Source organism: Loxodonta africana, chromosome 23 (genome assembly GCF_030014295.1).
Source record: "Loxodonta africana isolate mLoxAfr1 chromosome 23, mLoxAfr1.hap2, whole genome shotgun sequence".
NCBI lineage: Eukaryota > Metazoa > Chordata > Mammalia > Proboscidea > Elephantidae > Loxodonta > Loxodonta africana.
The window spans coordinates 45,924,892-45,949,088 of NC_087364.1; the positions used below are offsets into that span (position 1 = coordinate 45,924,892).

Sequence of the window (24,197 nt, forward strand, 5' to 3'; positions counted from 1 at the left end):
AGCTTGATACCAAAGACGTAGATTTTCATCATCTGTAGTGATCGAGAATCCACCAGGTCTTTATTAATCTTTAAACTGTTATAAAAGCAAGTAATAATGCCACTGAATTCTCCTTTTGAAATGAAAGCAAAGGTCCTCATTAATCTCCTCTCTCCATATTCTCCCCAATTTTCCATTGCTATTTTTCTTAAAAAGTCTGTAGCAGTTCTGAACCAAGTCAGTTTTTCAGGAAAGCACTTATTATTTGTTGACGAATTGCCTCTGCCTTGCATGTAATGGAAAATCATAAATTACTTCAAAGTTTTCCTTTAGTCATAAAATAAAAATTTAAGCCTCCCCTCCAGTTCTTATCAGTAAGGAAGAAAAGTGGCTTTTTGTAATTGATGGAATAGTCTCTTCTGGTATTTTAAGATAAAGATTGTATCATTTGTGTATGTAATTTGTGTGTGTGTGCTGCTTGCAAGAACAAATTGACTTTTCCAAACCGTTTTTAAGTGAAAATTTCTACTTTCGCCGCCAGAAAATTCTTAACTCATTTTTCCATGTGTGAAGAGTCTTTCTCCCCCGACTTCTAAATCTTAACTCAGCGATCAGGTGTGGTTAGAAATCACCCCATTCTGCTCAAGGTGCCTGGGGTTCTAGGCTATTCTTGTGTGAGCACAGAAGTCTAGTTCGTTTAGCAGGGAAAATAAATCTGTTGAACAATTTTTTTTTTCTGGCATAGTAACAGTAAACCAACTCAAGGAATGGTTTAATTTTTTCCCCTTAAGGAAACTGTTCTGGCATCATGAGGTTCCTCAACTTTTCACACTTATTTATAATATTAACGAAAATTTTGTGAAACCCCACAATGATAGCAGTTGTAATATTTTAGCCTCTGCTTTTGAAAAAAATGCATATGGAGTCATGGCCTTCTTTGCAATAACTCTGTGAATCTCCAAGGTCCACTGCAGTGAGAACCACTGTACAATTAATAATGATGTATTGCACTAAGCAGAATAGAATTCTCTTTAAATGATAGAAAAAATGTACACTCCCAACAGAAGCCTTAGAAAAATGTTCACAAAAATTTTCACACAACTGATCAAACACTTCATAAAACTTTCACTTAAGTCATTTTCTATACAATTCGTAAGAATAAGAAATTATGTTTTTGACATGCTTCCAACTTTTTGCTTATATGCAAAGGGGCTTTTCCAACTCTAGTAAACACTGTATTCTCTGGTATAAATAAAATTGGTCGATAAGGGCATTCTGACAATAATCAGTGTTACTTTATGTCTTTCCTGCTAATGCTCTGGTTAAAATGTTGAGGGCTCTAAATAAGAAATAAGAAAACATTCATTTCCACTCTAAAAAAATTTTTAACTGGTAGTTAAGAGACAAATCAAATCAGAGCCTAAGTTTCAGAAATTCTTAAAGTAAACATGTAATGTAATCATGAGCAGTACACTACTAAGCCTTCTTAGTCATTGGATATGGAGTCTCCGGGTGGCTCAAAAATTAAGCGTTAGCTACTAACTGACAGGTTGGGGGTTCGAGTCTACTAGATGCTCCTAGGGAAAAAGATCTGGCAATCTACTTCTGAAAAGTCAACCCCTGAAAACCCTATGGAGCACAGTTCTACTCTGACACACATGGGTTTGAAATGAGTCAGAACTGACTCAATGGCAACAGGTACTGGTAGTCACTGGATATGGACAAAGAGGCCCATGAACCTTTGAGATCCTGGTATGAGATAGAAGTTCCCAAGCAGGAGCTCCAAGCCTGGGCTGTAATTCTGACTGTTAGTACCAGACCTTTGAGAAGGTAATTAGCATCTCTGGATCTGAGATTTTTCATTTGTAAAACAAGTCTCTAAGCAAATAATTGTTTAAGATCTGTAGCTCTGCCAAAATTCTGGTTCATGTTTTTAAAAGTATACATACAAAAATGGCACCATTTATGGGGTAGAATAAAATCATTGAATTCAGGTACAAAGGAAGAGTAAAACCAGAATGACATCACAGTTGCATACCAGGACCCTTGGACGTAACAAAATACGTGTGTGGAAGTCTTTTCTTCTTACAGTGTCAAACTGCTTAAGCAGAATTCCTAGGAAATTAAATTTCCTCAAAAAGGAAAGTCACCTAACACTTCCCACTAGTACATCTTTTTCTGAGACCTGTTATATCAAGTACATTCAATCACACAGAAAGTAGAAATATCACTTGTGATTACTGACTTATAAAACACCTAGGTAAACAAAGAATTTAAGAAAATATTTTGTTTTCTGAGTTTGAGCCCCTTCAATTTTCTCCTGAAATTTCAATTATGTTTAAACACCTGGGCATTGGTCTGCCCATTTTTCTTATTCTGGCACATAAAAAAGACCTTAAAAGCTGATATACCATTGCCTTATTTTAATGAATCAAGTAAGCATTTAGATAAAAATAATCTTACACATACGGAATGCATAAGAAATTCAAACAAGGATGACATTATGATGTTACTTATGAAAAATAACAGTCATGCTGATTATTTTCACTCTTTAATAAACAGTAATATAGACACTGAAATTAGACGGATGTTCCATGTGTAATACGGTTGGTTAATCTTGACATTTAATGGAATAAACTAAGAAGTACTTAGGAACTTGTTAGTGGACTTGCCCCTCTTTCTATAATCTATTCTGACTGTTCTATCTCTAGTTCTACATTCTCTTCCTCTTTCCCAGGATATGCCTTAAACCGGCTACTACAACCTGTGGACACTGGTCAGCTGTGCTGGGAAAACAAAGTTATATATGGGTTGTTATCTCCTAGCAGAGACTTAAGGTTTGGAAAAGAGAGGCTGCAATGTTATGATTACTGTCAACTAAAATAGCACTAACTATGAAAACAGATAAAGTTAACTTTTTCAATGGCTAACATTTCTTAAACACTTTTTTTTTTTATATACTATACACCATGCTAAAGGCCTCATATGGATTAGTTCATTTAATCTTCACAAGACTCTGTGAGGAAGGTTCTATAATTATTCACATTATACAGGTGAAGAAACAGCTCAGCTCAGAGAGGTTAAGGACGTGCCTGTGGTTACACAGCTATAAAGTGGTGGGGGCTCAGTTTAAATTCAGACACTCTGATTACTGAGAAGTTCTGCTGCCTAGCCAAAATAATTATATTAGCTCACATTTACCAAGTTCCTATGTGCTACGTGCTTTATTAGCACTATCATATTTTAATTTTTTTTTCATAATTACACTAGGAAAGAGATATTAGTATCTTAATCTTTATAGACAGGTAAACTGACCCTCAGAAAGGTAACATGTCTCAACACAGCAAACAGATGGCTGTGTTGTACTTAAAATCCAGACCATTCTGACTCCATTGCTCCCTATATGCACCGAGGGCACTCGGTAACAGAATACTAAGTTAGTCATTCGAACATTCCACCTAAGATTATGAAGCTAGCCAGTGATGTAGGAAACATGGATTAGAGAAATTAGGACTCATAATTTTCATCCTAGCCCTTGGTCAATTCTTTTTTGTTAGTTTTTTTGGTCAATTCTTTCTTGACTCAAAATTGAATAGACATACATTCATACATGCACAAAAAATAGCTTCCTTTAAAATTTTGTCTACAAGTCCACTTTAATTATCACAATACTTATCAAGGTAATTTAGCAAAAATTGTCAGACCTGTAAGGCTGCTCTCCTGTGTGGGTTCTCAAGTGCCGTGTTAGGTTTGCAGATCTTGGAAAAATCTTGCCACAGTATCTGTTAGGAAGAGATGTTTATAAGAGAAAGTCAGCACAGTTGACTTTATTTCACTCGAGCCGCATAAGAAGCCAGATGCTTATTCCTGGTTTAATTAATCTTGCCTGGGACTCACATGTCTTTGGTATTTAAAATGTGCAACAAAGCCATTCTACGGATATAAATAACTCTACAAATAAAGCCTGCCTTATGAGATCTGGTTGAATTTGCACAAGCATAAGCAGGCAATTTATGAAAACAGACTTCAGTTTGATGACCCCCATACTCTTTTAGCAACTTTGTATCTTTACATTCAAAAAACCAAACCAGACAAGGGGATAAAAAAATGACAGAGTTTGTGATTCTGGGTTGATGTAAACAGATTTCAAATGTTTCAACGCATTTTACCTGTCAGCCACAGTGACAGCTCTCTGTACATTGAATGGTATCAGATCAGACAAGATTCTGAGACCTCATCCATCAAGGTACATTCCCATAAAAGCTTTTCTGGGAAGAAAGTGACACATTTTCCAAACAGCAGATAACCTGATATGCCTGAGTCAGATGCCGTAGATTTCGGAAGACAATTCAGAAATTATAATCACAATTTGTGGGGGAGGGGGAAAAAAAAAAAAAACCAAAAGAAAAAACAAGCTTACGGCACTACTGATGAGTAACAAGATACTTATTAACTAGCTTTCTCTACCCATCGACCTTATTCATCCTTCACTTACTGGCCTTATTCTTTAATGCCACGTCAATTAATAAACATATTCTTAAGGACAATAGTATTATATCTTTGGATGAAAATAATTAACTGTGAAAACAAATTCAGAAATATCAAAGTGATGGGAAACTGAGACAAGTAGATAGTATCTGGACAGTTTCCAACCTCATTTATCAAAACCGAATGGCCTGTGTTAAAATTCTCATTTAATAATTTTTTAAAACCACTATTTTTCTATCTCACTAAATAAAGAGCACTTTGAAGTGCCTGGCTCTATCACGGTCGCTATTAATCATCTAATCAAGAATAATTTCCAAAACAAACAGTAGGGCCTTTTGAAATCGGAGGGGAGATTTTCGTAAAGCCAGCCATAATTAACTTTGTAGTTACCTGCAAGTATAGCGTTCTTTTCCCTTGCGCAGGAGGTTCTCTGGCAGGGCGTTGGGAGGCGCTCTGAAGTTGAACATGGAAGGGACTGACTGTAGAAGCTCACTTGCTTCAGGTTTCAAGGCACTGAAGCTCTCTAGCTTCTCCGCCATGTTTTCAATAGCCGACATCTAAAAGGCAAAAGCACGAGGCCATGAACGGTCTGACATCTTCTCCTTCATAATGAGATCTGGCAAACCAATAACATTATTAAAACGGAACCGTGGAATCTGCTAAATGCAATGGGTTGTAGTGTCCCAACATTAAACAAATGACCAGAGAATTGATTCCTTTTGGAAACAACAAACGTAGTAGTAAGCTTATAAAATGCTCGGTAAACTTTTCCATAAAACCTTGGTTAGACCATTTTATAATAATTTAATATACAAGTGAGCAGTGAAATACAGAAGATGATAAAGCCAAATTAAATGTTCACTAAACATCATTATGCTGTTATGGGCTTCAACTATAAACTACAAATTATGGAGAAAAGTCCCAGGAACCATGGAGTCACATGGGAAGAACTCACAGCATGAAAGAACATCAGGCATTCCAAAGTTATAGCTTAAGCCAAATATGTGTAACCCAGAAAGAAAAAAATTAAATCTCTAAGAGGCATATTGCCTAAGTCTGTTAAATTAATATCTGGATATACCAGATTTTCAAATGGGCTCATAAACAAAGAATTCTGATGAAATATTAATTTGTTCTGGACAAAGAATGAGTTGTAATGACAACTCATTACAACCTATATTATTATAACCTCAGAAATATAACTTGGCATATGTTATAAGAAAAAGAGAGCAGTTAGTGTAACTATACTCTTAGAGAAATATTCTTGAAGAAAAACTATCTTGCCTAATTCTTCCCTTCTACCAACTTAATTTACTTTGCTTATAATCTTCAAGGTTTTGTCCACCTGCACACATATTTAAGAGTGTGACAATCAAAGAGTGTCATTTACTTTTAAAAGTTAACTTGCTCCTTAATGCCACAATTAAGAGTGATTCTTCCATTTCCTCTGACCCTCTCAAAATGTTAAGTTTCCTCAGGGCTCACATTTTATTAGGGAGCTGCTTGCTACTGAATTTTTAAGTTGAAAAAGCAAACTTTCAGGCCATCTTGTTAAATTAACTCACCCATTACTTATTCGGTTCTCAGGGCACTATGCCACTGGAGAGAGCTCAAAAAGCTATTTAAAAGGTGTTTGCACTCTATATGCACTTTGTATGTTTCTCAATGAGCTGGTGTGGTAGACCAGAAAACCCCATAGAAGGAAGAAATAAGACAGTAAAAAGTGCAAATTCAGGCAACTGGTCAAACCCAACAGGCTAACTCTTGCTGATGAGACAACAGGACAGAAATACGGGCCTAGTTTACAGAGCTCAAGGTATAAAGTGAACAACAAAATTTCCTACTTAAAAGAAAAATTAAGAAAATATATTCTGCAGACACACAGATGGACAGAATACACTGACTTCTGAAACTCTTAACAGAGTGGTTTAAATATGATCCTCTTCTTACAAGAGGAACATTGTATGCTTGATTTCTTCAAATGACTATTCATGTTCTAGTTAGCTCTCTTTCTTTTCCCTTTAGCCTATAGCCTGCCCTCTCATTTCATGCCCGGACTCCTAATGCTAGCTACAAATTGCCATGTACAGGGTACCACTGCCAATTTGCCAAATGTCTTTCATCAAACATGGTGCAAAAAAAACCTCAGAGGAAAGTCAAGATACATTTACTTGTCAGACGACAAATGTGAGCTCATTGGGAGGCAGTAGGGGCTATAAGCTCAGGGGTTTGATTCATAATCACTCAGCTGCTAAAACATTCTCCACAGATGCAAGTGGACAGCACATTTGTCACTATGAAGGGTTTTGACATATACTGATCACAGGGCAGAGAAACGGAGTGATGAGGCTGCCCGAAGAGGGTGGAGGAAACTCTGCCTCTGCCGAGTATGGTCATTATCCCCCTCCAGCCAGAGCACTTGCATTTTTTTATTTCTTTGGATTTTATTTATTAAAAATCAATCTGAAAATATTTTATGATGCTATTTGATTTGCATTTATTCCTTTTAATTGTTCCTGGCAGAAAATCATTTTGATAGTCCATTCATCGCAGAATAAATTGTTTGAGTGAAAAATGACCCCTGGCCTTCCAACTGATTAGCAGTAACAAGCAAGGGTGAGGGTCACAGTTGCATGTATTTATTGGGAAGAATAGTAAGTGCATGGGTGATGATTATAAATGTTTTATTTATGTACATTTAATATTTGAGTAAAGTTTCATTATCTAGTGGTTTTAAATCATTTGAGCAACCGCCCTGCTGACACACACAGATTCCTGTGGCAATACATCTTATAGAAACACTTTTCCTTTTATATGGAAAATAGCTTACTCATGACTATTATTATTCTCAGCTTTCATCTCTAGCACGTATAAACTACAAGTCCTTCAAGTTATTTAAGAGCAATTGGCTGTTGAGAAATGTGTCGTGCTTTAAGGGCTGCTAATAGCTCCTTTTGAAGAAAGATCACTGTGATTACTTTACCTCAAACTGTTTCGATTTGGGAAAACCATTAAGAAACAAGAAAATATATTATAGGTTTGATGACTACATAATGACATTTTTAAAGATAATAGGAAGAAGAATAAGGGTTACCCAAATGCCTCTCTTATAAGTCACCCCCACCTTTGACTTCAGTGTCAAATGAAAAGGATTAAATTGGAGTGGGGAAAAGCAAGAGGAAAGTAAGCTGAAGGTCACTATCAACACCATACACACACATGCGCGCGCACACACACACCCCCTTTCTGTCCAGCTAGCAACCACTGATTTTTTGTAGCAATCACTGAAGCAGCATAAAAGCCATCACTGAATCTTTCCTTTCAGCTTCATAAGATTTGCTCTCATAGCACTTTGCCTCAGCTGAAAAGAACATGTTTCCCCATTAGGGGACACAGCAGTGACTTAGATATCTGCCAGTTGGGGAAGCTTAGCAATGCTGGGACCCACATCCGCCCTGTCTTGGATTAAGGTCTTGAATTAAGATGATCTTTCTCTTGCTATCTGGTCTGACTCATATGCTGTTCCTCCAGAGGTAATATACATTTTACAAAAGAAGCAGTAAGTTTTGATGCTCATTTTGAAGCCTGACTTGGTGTTTTAAAAAAACAAGAAAAATTGGGATAAAGGCAACAGGATCTAGCTATATATTGTTTTTTCCACTGAATGAGAAGGGCTATGTATACGACTATGAATCAGAAACTTAAAGAAGAAATTTGCTGAGAATGGGAAAAAAAGGGGGAAAAAAGTTAGATCATATATTTTAGAAATACTGCCTTGTGACCCATTAATGTCATAGGCTAATCTCAGATCAGTAAATGACAGTTTTCTTCTATGGAACAGTAATTTTTATTTTGATATATAATTGTTGTTGATGGTATCTGCAGCCAGATGTCTGGAAGAGGAAGTTGTTTCGCCCCCTTCCAGTCCCAGAGAGCCTATTAACTTTATACTGACGCAAACTAATATTTAGACATAATTCCCTTGCTCCTACCAAAAAATGTAGCTATCTCTCTAGTCAAATAAAGTAAGTTTTTAAAAAACATTTCAGCAGGCAAGATATCATCAACTGGGTCCTAAGCATTTAGATTAACATTTATTATCTGCCAGGCAATAACTGATGACACAAAGAAGTTTCACATTAAAACTATTAAAGTGACAACTTGATTATATGAAATGATATGTCCAACAGCACTATGAATTATGCAACCTAATGTTTCACAAATTAGATTATGCTTGCTTTTATCATAAAATAACTAACCTTTCATAAATAACTTATGATGGGAAAATTTGTAGATCGACTAGTTTTCTATATTTATTCACTTGATAATCTTGAGAAATCTCAAAAATCATGGTCATTTGGGGGAGAGGTAAATATTCATATTTTATGGTTATCTCATCCCATGCATCACATTCATCAATCATGATTATGAAATGACTTAGAGTTTCTTTCATTAAAAATTATAAATATATACTTTTAATATTTCCCGCTAGTATCTATGTTTTATAATAAAACCAATTGCCACTGAGTCGATTCCAGCTAATAGAGACCCTAAATGACAGAGTAGAACTCCCCACAGGGTTTCGAAGGCTGCAATCTTCACAGGAGAAGATTACCTCATCTATCTCCCAGAGAGCGACTGGTAGGTTTCAAACCACGGTTTCGGTTAGTAGCCAAGTGCTTAACCACTGCACCACCAAGGCTCCTCATGTTTTATAATACAGATGTAAATTATAGCTCTAAGAAACCTGTGATTCAACGGAATGGGAGTATTTCCAAATCAAGGTACTGGCAGTTGCTACACCTCTGTATTATAAGGAAAGAGAATCTAATTTAAAACCTGGATTGGTTTCGTAAGTTGGTAGAACCACTGGCCATTTATGTAGAAGGGGTAAAACCTTAAGCTTGGAGCAGCTAACAACGTAGCTACTTTCAAGTAATAACGTCCTTAGACAGGATGAGTAGCATGATATTCAGGACAGACCCCTGCAAGGAAAGACAGAGGAGAAACACCGGAAACGTAGGCCAGGGTAATCAAAGAATAACCCTATTTACTGCACAACTTTGCCTAACGTAGTCTGTCAGTCTGTCTCTCTCCTTAAATACTTCTTAAATAAATGAACCCAATCCTCAAAAATCTATCAGAACAAGAAAAAACACAATATATCACATACTGTATACAAAAAAAAAAAAAAACCCAAAGGAATACAATGGAAGAATTCCTGGCAGAGAAAAGCTAACATTAGATAGAGGAAGTAGGCAAATGCTAAAGTGCTCCATCCTACAACCTATAATAATTTATGTATAATTGTCATGTGGCTTTAAAAGAACAGCTGAACTATATCCCAAAGTTTTGTCCATCTCTCAGAAATCAGCATAATTTTTAATGAAAAAGAGAGTGAAGAGAAAAGCATGTATACCTAGAAGAAATTCTGTAATGTATGCTATTTCCGTTGACCCAAGCTTTATTTGGAGGTGAAAACTAAATAAACAGTACTCTTTGTATCCTGAATGTCTTCCCCAATAAAAAATAAAGCTGTCCCCAGTACCATTAACTGACAACTGACTGTATCTGGGAATAGTAACTGAAAGTGGAGGAAGTGGAGCCCAATGCTAAAAGATCCATTTACTGGTCGGATATGGATTTTTAAACATTTAACCTTGTTTCTTCAAATAGGCAGAACCACTTTCTGCCCTGGGATATATGGATATGGATTCCAATGTCAGTTTGTGTCTACACTTAAGTTCAGGTTTTATCCTTTAGAAGGCTTTATCAAAAGCATCTTAAGCAGGCTGGTACAAGCTCCCCCAAATAATGGCTGTTTCCACTTAGTGACCCGTGTCAATACCTCTTTTAACAACATGCTCCCAGGTACCCAGAAAGAGTTCCAGATCAAGGTATAATTATGTGGAATAGGTCAGATTTATAGAATAAACTTCTTTCTGTAAACAATTTGTAGCACACTAAATGCCCAGTTATAAATGGAAGCACTAAGCAGCTTGACAAAGTTGGAAAACTATCTGCTGAAGCCATATCCCTTAGTGGAGAGGGGCTCAGGATTCTTCGTGTCTGTAGAGCAATTTAAAGTGTAAGCTGTTTTCTTTTTAATGCTATATCATTTCAGTCAAAAATATAGGTAGGAAACTTACCCAAGCTCTCTGATCAGGCAGTTGGAACTGGGAGCAAAATTGAAACAAAAACAAAAAATTACTTCTGTGTTGGTATCTTTATTGCAATCTATTCTCTGAGAAATTAGCATTTGTACTAACTTTGTAATTTTTATCGTGTAACTATACCTTGACTAAAAGCTTTGGGGATGAAAATTAAATATTTTTATAACACTGCTGAGTTTCCCCTACTTATCTAAATTAAATTTTAGAATCATAGTTATCAACCAGAATGTTCTTTTATCTAAGAAAGCTTAACACTATGTACTACCAAAATTTATATAGCAAAAGAGATGCTTCTTTTTTATTTGGTAATATTCACAGCAAAAGAACATTTCTAAATTTTATATCAGAAACTAAAAATTAAGTCATTTCCTTTAATTTCTCACACAAAAAAATCTCTTGTATTTTTTATAGTGTTAATAACAAAGAAATGAAAACATTTATTCAAAATGAAAATTGTTGAGTAACACAAAGATATTGTACCTGGAAATACACTGCTTGACCTCTATAATACTATGGGGCTCAAACCATCATCGGTGAGAACACCAATGACATTAATTGAAATACCTAAGAAGGTCTAGTATTTATGCCAAGATTCACTGGGAGAAACTTCAGTGGGCCATAAGCTTTCTCAGGAATCACAAAGGTTATACCTTGAAACATGTCATTTTGCTTTTCTAAGTTCTGATATTTTTCATAAAAAAGATGCATAGTTTTTAAAAGATGAGAGCTTTTTCACAGAATAAATCTAACAATAAGAACTATTTGTTGAAAGTTAAACAGAGATGAATGGGAAAAACACAAATGATTTTCACATCAATACATAAGTGATAACTTGGGAAAAGACTGTGACTTAAATCTAATTCCTTGGATTGTAGTAACAGGATACCCCAACACATGAAAAGAAAGAAGATGTAAATAAAAGAATAAAGGACTGAAATATAAGTAAAAGAGAGTCTTTATTGCAGATGTATACAATGTCAGACATTTGAAAATAAAATGTACAAATAGCCAAATATGTTTGGTTATATATATTAAATATTATACCCTGGTGGTGTAGTGGTTAAGAGCTAAGGCAGCTAATCAAAAGGTTGGCAGTTTGAATCCACCAGGTGTTCCCTGGAAACCGTATGGGGCAGTTCTACTCTGTCCTATACAGTCACTAAGAGTCGGAATCAACTCAACGGCAACGGGTGGTTTGTTTGTTTTTAAAATATATATATAAAATTTCATATATATTAAAAGTATAGGAAAATCAAACCAAGGATTAATAGCCAATTTTACACTAAGTGTAATTACCAAATTATTTCTACGAAAGTTCAAATGAGCTATCAGTCTGAATGCAAAGTGCCTAAAATAGAAATCAATGAAATGGACAGTCTGGAGATCACACACTAATACCAGTCCCTCTATCTCACTTACATGTGGGTGTCATCTCCTTTTCAAAGTTATAATCTAAACTAAAACACCACAAATACTTTTAAACCACAGATCCAAGGATAGTCTTGATGATGCTTATTTCTCCCTTATAGTAAACTAACTTATTTATAAGAGGAAAATAGGAGGTTAAATTGTCCTCAGGTAGCGTGACAGAGAAAATATACTACTTCAAGAACTGAACTAAGGAATTTAAGTTTTAAGAATGAGAAAAATCCGCATTTACCTTTTAATTTTGATGGATATGTTCTTGTATCTTTTAAGTATTTTTGAAAAGAATTTTAATGATACATATTATCCTTTCAAATGCCCTATAACCTTTCAGTAAAATTCAGTAAGTATTTATTGAGGTGTCTGCCTATCATTGGCCAAGGTTTCTGGACTGTGGAGGGATGTGCTAGGTAGAATACAAAAATACGCAAGAACTATAAAATCATGTTTGCACAAGGAATACCACCACTGACCATTTATATATCTATTTATAGGTTTCCCTAATGCATTAAAAATATATAATCTCCTTTTTTATTATAACGATAATTTCCAACAATAGATAGGGCATCTATCATTCCTACTTTTAGGATCAAGATACAGAAGACCAGAGCAATCATGAGGTTTGCTTCAATTTTCTTTAAATGGAAAATAATGATGAATGGTCTTATCGAAATACTTATATAGCTATGAAATCATGGCAAACCCCGGGAAGCAGAGGTAAGTCCTTCCGTTTTGGCTTCTTGCTCTGTGTCACGCTTACTGCTGCCCAGTGATTTGGTGCCAAGGACACATTTTTCCAAATACTCCCAGATACACAGTATAGCTGCCAAAGAAACTGGACTCTGGACAAGGGAAGAGATTATTTTTCTGAGATTCCTTTATATTCAAAATGTAATGCTTCTACATCCATTAACAAACAATGAGAGGTTTTCCTCATTTAGGTCCCCCTACTTGCCAAGTACAGGGCTAAACACGTAGGGCAGAAGCAGTGATCCTTACAACTACGCTTTTTAAGGTGGATCTTGAGGCAAAGGTCGAATTGACAGAAAATCTCAGAAAGAATAAATAAATTCTGTTGTAATTTTGAGCATTTGAGGCAGATTTTCTGAAAGAGACTGATTGGTCAAAAGACATGATGAAAATGGATGACCCCAATTTCTCCCCAGCAACGGTCTTTATGCCACTGGTATCCCAATGATATATAGCCCTTACACACTAAGACAGCCATGATGCTTATAAAAACAGTACAATATTTCCACAAACCAAAAAAAAAACCAAACCGGTTGCCATCGAGTGGATTCCCACTCATAGTGACTCTACAGGACAGAGAACTGCCCCATAGGGTTTCCAAGGAGCACCTGGTGGATTCCAACTGCCGACCTTTTGGTTAGCAGCCCTAGCACCAAAAAACTGCCGTCAAGTCAATTCCGACTCATAGCGACCCTATAGGACAGAGTAGAACTGCCCCATATAGTTTCCAAGGAGCGCCTGGTAGATCTGAACCGCAGACCTCTTGGTTGGCAGTCATAGCACTTAACCGCTAAGCCACCAGGGTTTCCAAGCTGTAGCTACAGCAGTTGGTAAACAGCCTCTGGCTTAAGAACACTGAATTCCCCCCTACTGCCCATGGCCCCCTCTGCAAAGATCCCCATTGAGTCCCATCATCCAGCAACTAAAACGCGAACAATTGGCACAGTAAGGGCCTGCAGAATCCTGCTCCAGCATGGCAGGAGTCCATTCCAACTGGTCGGCACTCATGGTATGTTGTTAGTCGCTCCGACTCAGTGATCTTATACACACAGAACAAAATGTTGCCCTGCCCTGCTCCATCATTGTGATCATTACTATGTTTGCGTCTGTTTGAGTCCATTGTTGTGGAGTCGATTCCTACTCATAGTGTCCCTGTGGGACAGAACAGAACTGCCCCATAGGGTTTCCAAGGCTGTAAATCTTTAGGGAAGCAGACCGCCACATCTTTCTCTCTTGGAGCAGCTGGTGGGTTTGAACCACTAATGTTTCGGTTAGCAGCCAAGCTCTCTAACCACTAGGCAAAAAGGGCTCCTTATTCATGACATACCAGGTGTTAAATAATTTGATTATCACACTGCGTCCTGCTGTAATACCTATAGGCAACTCCTTCCACCAAGCCCCGCTATTCCCATAGGAAGGAAACACACTCCCCTGCTGTACCCACAGGCATGTTTGCAAAGATCTGAGCAAAGGACTGCTGCGTTACAGACACTGAACACAAGCCTCATCTTCTGAGATCTTTCCATTAACCTGGGCATATTAAAATACAGCATATTTTTCTCTCATATTATTTTACGAAAAAACATGAATATACTATATTTTGGAGCACCTGGGTGGAACAAACCATTAGATGGTCAACTATTAGCCCAGTCAGAGGCACCTCTGAACCAGGCCTGATGATCCATTTCCGAAAGATCACAGCCTTGAAAACCTACAGAGCATTTCTATTCTGTACATGGGGTCCCCATGAATCAGAATCCACTCAACGGTAATTACCAGCAAAAAGAACATATTTATAATAGCTGCATGCACATAGAGGAGTTTTTGGTGGACGAAATTGCCCATCTTATGAACCAAATTTACCTTGATTATCTAGAAATCTATGAAGATCAGTGTAGATGGAGACCTTACATCCCAACTTGCTCATTTTGCAGATAAAGAAAACTAAGAGCCAGGTAGGCCAAGTTGATCAAAGACACTGAATACTAGTCTTTCTCTCTGTCTATTTTTCCCCCATTATACCGTAGACCCATATCACTTACTTTTAAGATTATCATAACATAAAAACTAATTATTCTAATTAAATGTGTATAAATAGTATATCCTTATAAGCACTTAGTTGTAATTAGAAACGAAGGTATCAAAAGACATGGACTTTTTATGCAGTATCTGTCACAAAAGGCACGTTATGTTCAGGTTTTTCGAGAGCAATTTAGGTCCGTCTAGACAATATTTTTTTTTTTTTTAGACAATATAAGTACCTGATAGTTATTTACTGTTTTAGAACTTGTTTTTTCTCATAAAGTAATTATAGAAAAAATATCCTCCCTCAGCGTACTATATAAAATTAATACTAACTAGAATATTTTCAAAACCATTAATACTAAATCATATATTTTCTTAAAATAGGTATATAATGTCAATAGGAGAATTTTTGAGTAATGATAGATTTCTTAAGCTAACTCAGAAAATAGTGTGTTTCAGGTCTCATATACCCTGTTCCTCAGGACCTTGGGAGGGAAGGTACTTGAGAAAGTGCAGAAGAGAAAACAAAGGGGGAGGTGGGGAAGAATCATATCCCAAGATGATTTAATTACCTTATAACCTTCTATGAGACAATTTACTTAAAGTGGAACAGCACTTTTAATTTGAACATATTGCGACAAAACAAATTAGTTTACTCTATTTTCAAACATTTTCACGGAAGTTTTGCTTCTTGTCTGTCAAGGCCAGGGTTTGCATCTTTTAAAATATAAGCTAAAAAACCAGATTCAAAACATTTATATACTTTTTTTCCAATACAGTTCTCCAAAGGATGATTGATACATACATCGACTAAAAAATGCAGAGAGGAACCAATGAGATAACACTGCATTGTATTTTTCTTGCAACGAGAAACTGTACCTGTTGTGATAAATGGACACAGCTTCTTTCAGCAAATAGGTCTGTGGATTGTGATGAATTCTTGTGCAATTACACAGAGCTTAGCTGGAATGCCCAGTGATCTCTAGATAAATTCCTTCACCCTCTATGGTAAACTTGTCAGGTAGACTCATTTCCTGTTTTTAACTAAGCACTAAAAGAACACGACCTTCATGAGTTTAGGACGAGTCACAGTGCAATCCATTTCTTAGTATCAGCAATATTTAAACACAGAAGACAACTTCAACAATCATTTACTTAACTGAATTTTTATTAATCATAAACTGCATTGTGACTCAATAAGCAGTTATTAGCAGGCAATAATTTAACACCAAAACCATGTTATTTTTACATGTATATTAATTACTTTTTCTTTAAAGAGCTTGGGTTTTAATTCTGCTAGAATTTCCTGTGTTCTTCCACATCAGCGTCATAGGAAATCCTAATGTTCTCAAGATTTCTTTCATTTTGTTGCACCTGCTTTTCAGGATCAACAAGTTAGTTTACAAGCTTGAAGCCTCAAATTCAAAATACTTACTTGTGGGTGAAACAAGAATCCTGGAGAAGGTCTCAAGTATTTCTCTTTTAAAGCTTCAAGTGGGTCAGTTAGCTTTCTTTTCTCTACTCTGAAAGGTTAAAATTAGATTTGCTGGAGATGAGTCAGTCTCATATATCAATCACGACATAATTACTGACATTGAAAACAGCTAACAATAAAGCAAATGGTAGGTTTCTGGGAAACACACTAATAAAAATATAAAGACATCCGTTCAGGTCTTGAAGAATACACAAGAAGTATCAACTACTTCTTGGTACTCAAAGAGAGAACGTTCTGTTTATAATGGAAAAATACTACTTAATGACTAGTAATAATATTGAGGAAATGTGAAAAATGAGGAGTCACTAAATTGGAGGCATTTGTGACAAATTAGGTACCTTTCCATTTCAAATGTAGACAAGAATTGTTGGTAGTACAGGAATCATGAGGGCAGGGTGAGTTCTGAAAAATAAAGCCATTCCCTACCAACAACATGTTCTCCCATTACTCATTATATTTCTTCTATATTTGCCAATGAGAGCAGGGGGATTTCCAAGCATACTTTATGCCCTGCTAGCCACACTTTGAGATGTAAGTTTCTTCCTTTAGAAGCCACTGCTGAAAAACAGGACAGTTGAAGAGGATGAGGAACTTCTGAAGATAGGAAGAGAGGTATAAAACTTTAAGTTCCTTCTTCTGCTTTAGAAATGTTTGTCATTCTATTTTCTTAAGCACTTGGAAAATGACATCGTGGGTTGAATTTAGGAAGTTTCTTTTACCATGTATTTAAAAACTGTTTAATAAGTACATTTTGAAAATAGAGTCGAAACAAATAAAAACATCTATCATTTCTTGAAACTTTTATCTGCAGTGTATTTTGTATACACTGTTTCACTTATTGAAGTGGATGATATTATCCATCCATTTTATAGATTAAAAAAAAAAGTCTATAAAGTGGAAAAGCTGAGATTTAAACTCAGGTCCGGCTCCAAAACTTAGGTAAAATGGCAGGCATGGGACCTTAACTGAGACTGAAACACCAGAGAGAAGATGGAGACCAGAGTAAGCGAGCGAAAGATTGGGAGGTGCCAGGGATGAATGCAACGGGAAGTGGAAGCCCAGTGCCATTGGGAGGGACTAAGAAAGAACGCCTGGGAAATTATTTTGACAAAGGACTGAAATATCTCATTGATTTGGAAACACAACCTTACCGCCAATGTGTAACAGATAATCTACATACAAAACATGTTTTTTCCTTCTCTAGCGATGGCACTGCCACAGAACTTAAGGAACAGTCAATGAAAAAAAAAAAAAAGAAGTGCCCAAACGTGGTACCGATGGCTGAGACATTTTTGCATTGTCCCTTTTTATTGCCTCTGTCATATTTAAATGGGGTAATTCTTCACATACTGGCGATGTTTCTTTGTTAATGCACTGTAGATGACACAGTGAGAAGTCTTAATTGAAAAAACTTGTAGCCTGTGTACCTATTAAGTAATAGGAACTTATAGGAACTCAATATATGACTGAATTAAAGAATAGCAGAAAATTATCTCTGTTACAAAAGAGAATCAGGCAAAATATACAAATATTCCCATCTTAAATATGTCCAATAAAAAGTCATTCACACATCCCATTAATTCTTGACGGTGTTCAAGGACTGTGAAAGTAAACATGAAATACTTGGTAATAATTAAAATATGTAACAAATTATTGTTATTTATACCATCTGAAGAAAACACTATCATTCTCAATGGTCAAATGAGTATTACAGAATACTGCTTATGAGGCTTTTTATTACAAAATGTAAGTTTCGTCCAAAGAATTTTTGGATGCATCAAAGGAAACTGGATAATGAATGTTAAATTCCCTCATTAAACGGAGACATGTTTTTTAAGCTGACCATTCACATTATGCACAAAACATTTTTGTGGTTAATATTTCATTTACTTAGAGATTTATTTAGAAACAGAATGTGACGAGTACTGATTAAGAATGTGTCGGTAGGTTAACAAAGATTTGACTCTTACTGTTATATGTCCCATCTTATTCAAAATACCCTGGCCCATTTAAGTACCCACACATATTTGCATTAATCCTTCAGGAGCCTCATTCTTCCACCACTTGACAACTTACTTTAAATACGGCTTTCCCATATTTTCCACTACAAAAAAAAAAAGTGTGTTTAAAAATAAATTTATCGTCAAGGGAAAAAAATCTGTGAACCTATTTCAAACCCCAAAATTCAAAGACATAAAAAAGTCTAAACCTACTGTGCCAACTTTCTGAAGAACAAAAAAAGAATTCACTAGATCAAACAAGTTCACTTTGTTTCATGATAATGATAAAAATAATTTGTTAAAAACCGTAACTTAATAGTATAAAAACTACCTTTCCTACAAATGTTCACAGTTAATCGTCTCTCTTCCACCCTTACCTGTAAATAGGGTCCATAAAGAAAGGAGTGGGTCTAGCATGCTGCAAGGAGCCATCTGATGCTGGTCTTGGTTCTACGTTGCTTCCTTTTTTTTCTCCAAACACATGGTTTTTTCGAGGCTCGCTCAGCTTCGTCCCACTGGCTCTACTCCTACTGCCCATGCTTAGATCCAGGGGCTGGTCTTGGCTTGTGGCAGGCGTTGCTGGAGGCTTGGAGGGCACTGGAGTCAAGGGCTTCTCATCCTTTCTCTTAGTAGTGAGATCAAAGGGAGACTCAGAGCTTCCCTTCTGCAGTTTCTTTACTTCACTTGGTGATTGGGGTTCCATTTTCAAAGGTAATGATCTCAAGTCTCTATCAGGAAATGGGTACATTGATTGAGAGAATGCTGGAAAAAATGGGAGGGGAAACATGGAAGGGTAAGGTAAAGCTCCAACTTTTTTGTCTTGCAGCCCCACCAGTCCTGTTGAACCAAAGTATTTTTCAGCAATAGAAGCAATAGCCTTTATAGAATCATTCACAGCTCCTGACACCGCAGTTTGCTCCTCTAAAGATGGTGAAAAAATGGAATGATTGCTGTATTCTTTCTTATTATTTATTGAAGCCAGATTCTGAAGAGGGCTTACTTTGTCTTTGAACATTTTACCATTTTCTTTAAATTTCTCTTTATCACTTTCAATGTCACTTTCCAGATCAGAGCCCGAGGTTGTTTCCAGGTCACTGCCACTTGGCGTACTGACATCATCAAGGTCACTACTCTCTGACTGGTCACTGATTTTCTCAAGGGGCCTCTCTTCAGAGGACCTCTCGGGCTGGAGCTCCACTGGCTTATTGTCCCCTACAGGTGGGTGTTTAGATAGTGCCTTCAAAATATCCTGTGTAGCTGGCAGTATCTGAGGATGTGTCATGAGGGGACTTTGACTTTTGTTTGTCTGTTCAGTACTTGATAGTCCTTTAACAGGAGAACTAGCAGGTATCAAAGGAGGCCTGTGGTACAAGCCGGAAGGAAACAGACCAGGGAAGCTAAAAGAAAATCCAGGAGCTGTTGGAAAGGTAAGACCAGCAGGATGCCTATTGGCACCAAAATAGTCAGCAAGGCCCGGGTTGGCATGACTCATATTAACCATGGACGTTTTATCCATAGCTGGGGTTCCAGGAAGTGAAATGCCTTGGCCAAAAAATCCACCTGCCGCAAAATGGTTCTTGCCCTCACAAAACCTCCTGTGTTTATTTAAGGAAGACGTAGTGCTGAACATTTGTCCACAGTCTTTGCACTTGATTTGGGTTCTGCAATCAGCATGCATGCGCTTATGACGACAAAGGTTTGAAAACTGAGTATAGGATTTATGGCAGACCTCACCTGTGTGCAAACAACAAAAAAGAATCTCAGGCTTTATGGCAATTGCTTCTGAATTTAGCAAGTATCACAATTGGTTTACCCAAAATTTCAATCAGGAAGCCAGAAAAAGATGTTGGAGGCACTAATCGGGGTGCTCCAAACACAGAAAATCCCATTTCACTAGATTCCAAAGCAAGGCATCCAACCTGACAAATGTCTTGAGGCAGCACAGATATTTCATATCTATAAATAAATATTCTGTCATCCCGCTGCATAATATTTTGCATAGTATTTGTGTATTTAAATATTGACAGAAAAGTCAAATTCCAACATGCAATGATTCCCCACCCAAACACCACACTAACAAAATCTTAAAAATAAAAGTCTTAAAATGTGTTAAGCATAAAACATAACATTCTCAACTGTTTGAAGAACTCTAGGTTGTTGGCATCAAAAAAACAAAACGGCCTTTCCCTTGGCCAGAAGCTTCACCTTTATTCCTTCTCCCCTTGGGGAAAAAGCCTGGGACTGTTCTACCATTATTTAGTTTGTATTATATCATACACTCTCATCATTCACACATCAAAGCCACACAACAATGCACATTGTTTATTCTGAGACATTTTTAACAATCATTTTCATGATTTGAGAAAGACTGACATAATTTACAATGGCTCTATTTTAAGCCTGCAAAGGAAACTAAATTGAATGTAGCCCATCCTGCATTGCTGGTTCCCATGAACTATGATCACGTCCTCTGACTTCCCCTCACACCAGTGGTTGTGCTAACCTTCCTGCATTTATGAAACCCCTGTCCTTGGGAAACATGTCCACTTGTTGTCCTATCTTCCTCGTCCATCTCAGGGCTTGACTTCCATGTGTCATAGCCAACTATGGTGAGCAGGGGAGGGTACTTCGAATGCTCTAATCCAGAAAGGAGGACACAGCAGTGGATGCAGCTGTGAAATATTCCTCTTCACCAAGAATTTGGCAATATAGTATCTTCTTCCTCACATGTGTTTGAACATATTCAAGTCTATTTTAAGAGCAAACTCTATAGTCCTCGAGCGCTTCTTTCATAGTTACGAATCTCTCACAGGATTCTCCCTGACTCAGTCCAGCAAGATCATCATATTCCCAGGCTCACATTTTGTTTGTATCTTAGCAGAGATGCGTCCACATTACGTGTGAGGTTACTTTAAAGCCCTGCACACATTTAATGAATACAGAAGCATGATCTGCCTTGTTGATAGTTGTTGAAACAAGTTAAGAAATGAAATTGAAGACAACATGCAACATTTATTGCTTTTATGTGATGACTGACTTTAAGGGAAGTGTTATTGAGCTCCTAAATCCAAGCAATAATTTTTTTTTTAATTCATGCAAAGAAGTTTTTATAGCCTTCAGTCAAACGAAACTCACCTAGAGCATGGATTATCACATACATCTCCAAAACGGAAGTACTGCTAAAGATTAAAATGTACTGCTACAGGCATCAATGGGCTTGGTAATAACAAAGGAACCTTCAAATGTGGGATGGCTCATGACCGTGTATGGGGCTATAGCGTGTTTTGATGGGAAGAGAAAATGTGGATGATTTTTTTTTCTCAAATTATTCTACTAGAATATACTGAGCAGAGTCTGCTTTAAAAGTATGTATTATTCAATCATACATCATAAATGTACATGCTACTTATACACTTTGATACAATAATTAAGGCTGCATGATGGAAAGAGTCAAAACAACACTTTCACATGGTATACTCATCCTATTCAGCTATGAGCAATAACAAGAAATAGTAAATAAAATGTTGGAATTACAAAAATGCACTCATGAAGAAAGCAACACCTCTCCTCTATCTGGGCATTCAATGGAGTTGAGATAATGGCTTGACCGGTACTGAAACAAGAGAGTAAGTTTCTTGAAAGGCCTATGATTTTTTTTTTGCTAAGAAGTGCTACTTTCTACACTTCTTTCTGTGCAACTACTCTTAAAATTTTATAACTGGATGGATTTAAGAAAATTAGTATCTGGTCTACCCTGGAATAACAGAAGGTGCACTTGACCTCCCCAGCTGCACACCACTGTTACACGGCTGAGCAGCATCAGTGTCTGGCCTCAAGAACACAGAATCTGGGATGTTCCCTTAGGCACTGAAGGCCTGGCCTCCCACAAACCACAAGGCCTCCAGGTAAATGGGTTCAATTGATGTTGAAGGCTATATTCTCCAGTAATTTTCTCAGTAATAAGGAATTAGCCAGCAGTTAAAGTTGCATTTTTCTCTACTTATTAAACAAATTAAGAGGTTATTTTGAATATAGTCAGTCTATTAGAGCATGTGGTTTCTATTTGGGAAGGCTGGAGATTTCTGTAAAGGCACTAAATAATTACCTTAGAGCTGGTGACTTTGGGCTCAAGCTTGGTGGTACACTGTAATAAGAGACAGTTGTCATAAACACACCAGTGGGGGTAAACCGTGGTGTGTGGCCTTCTGGTGAGAAACAGATATCAACTTGAGACGAGCCTCCTCTACTCCAAATTCCTCACACCAATGCCTGATCCTTAAATTCCTTTGTTCTGAAGTTACAAGGCTATTATTCATAATTACTCCATGGTTCTCTGTCAGATTTTATATTTGAAGAACGGCATCTGCTGTTTAAATTTACCAATAATTACTGAAATATATTTATGGGAAACAGTACACTCAGTCTGATTGGAAAGGGACACATTACAGCTTTGTAAAGTGGAAAGTTTGATTTCAACACAAAATTTCAGTTCCCAGGATCTGAGATAACAGGAATCTATATTTTCTGACTTTTAATTTAAATAATAAAGCATTAAATAAATGATCAGAATTCACTGTGGTCTATTTCACTGTTTTTCTCACCAAAACATAATAAAATTATTAAAATTTATTTCTGAAAAATCAGGAATAAATGACCTATTTAACATTGTCTGCTTACAGCAGTTCCAACTACATTTTTAGTGCATTACAGTCTAGATTCAGGAATGCCTTTTTGAGACAAGAAGTCTAATAGCTTCTATTGTATACTTTATTTCCCGTGACTTCCAACAGCACTTCCCCAGGGAGACTAGAGCACCCTTTTGTTTATCTGCTAGTCCTCCTCACTCCACCCAGGGAACAGAAGAACATATGAGCAAACAGGACTCTAGTGTGAACTGGAAATGGAAAGAAAACCTCTCTTGGTGTTTGGAAGCACAAGAGAAGGCCGTGTCAAGGCAAAAAGGAGGAGGGTTAGTCTCTGGCACCTCTACACTGGCACTGAAGATGGTTTTTTCCATCAGGTTCTGTAGTAGTGTCTCTTCTACCTAATACAAACTATTAGGCATTTGTCAGAAAAACTGCTTTGCAAGGAGTTCCCAAGTCAGAGGTTTTGCCAACTACTGAGTATGCTTCAACCAATTCTGAGTGTATTTGGGTCCAAAATCAATCTTGAAGTCAGTATTAGTAGCATAACTCAATGAGTCATTGTGTTTATATGCCCAGCCGAGTAATGGATCAAAAGAAACCCAGAGTTGTTACCCAGATGTACTGAGAACGACTGATTTTCCTTAGGAAACGGTTTAGCACAATACATAATACAGGAGTAGGCGGGTGGAAGAAAAGGCAAATGAAGGTTGAGTTTTACTTTATTTGAACTGTGTTACTAGGGTGCTCTGTACAGGGACATTCTAAGTAGGTGGTCAGATTGGATGTCCCCTGAAAACATATTGGCTGTAACATATTACTTTAGTAGAGTAGGTAAGAGAAGCGTGTCCACTATCAAAGTGAAAATGTTCTGCTTTTCTAGTAATGGAGAACTACCAACCTGGAGCCTGTGATCAGTAACAATGGATAAACTAAAGAGCATTTTAGACCCCTCTCTCTCTCTCCACACACATACACTTACACACAAACACCCAGAGCCATAAGCCTACTTGCCAGGTGGGGTTCTTCCAGCTCTTTCTGATCCAGGACAGGTTTTTATCACTTCATCTTGTTTAGTGATATCTGCTATATGCCGTTTTACAAAGCCATGAACATTTACAGTGTGAGACAAATCTGGTTGTCTCTATTAAACCCTACGACCTGGGGAGGTTTCCCTTTCATTATTTAATGACTTTTCTTTTCTCTACCTGTTATTGAT

At 36.9% G+C, this 24,197-nt stretch overlaps 1 protein-coding gene across 9 annotated transcripts in view; it reads right to left on the reverse strand.

The window, feature by feature from the left end:
* The window catches only part of MECOM (MDS1 and EVI1 complex locus), a 632,521-nt gene that overhangs the window by 14,052 nt on the left and 594,272 nt on the right, over positions 1-24,197 (reverse strand). For 5 of the 9 annotated variants that reach the window (XM_064275445.1, XM_023555523.2, XM_003416250.4 and 2 more), the window contains 5 exons: positions 18,713-20,069; positions 16,276-16,363; positions 10,617-10,643; positions 4,858-5,024; positions 3,684-3,761 (listed from right to left, as the gene is read on the reverse strand). In XM_064275445.1, the coding sequence (XP_064131515.1) occupies positions 3,684-3,761; positions 4,858-5,024; positions 10,617-10,643; positions 16,276-16,363; positions 18,713-20,069 (1,717 nt within the window). The remainder of the gene's footprint in view (positions 1-3,683; positions 3,762-4,857; positions 5,025-10,616; positions 10,644-16,275; positions 16,364-18,712; positions 20,070-24,197) is intronic. The other 4 variants (XM_023555527.2, XM_023555526.2, XM_023555530.2 and 1 more) reach the window with 3 other exon arrangements.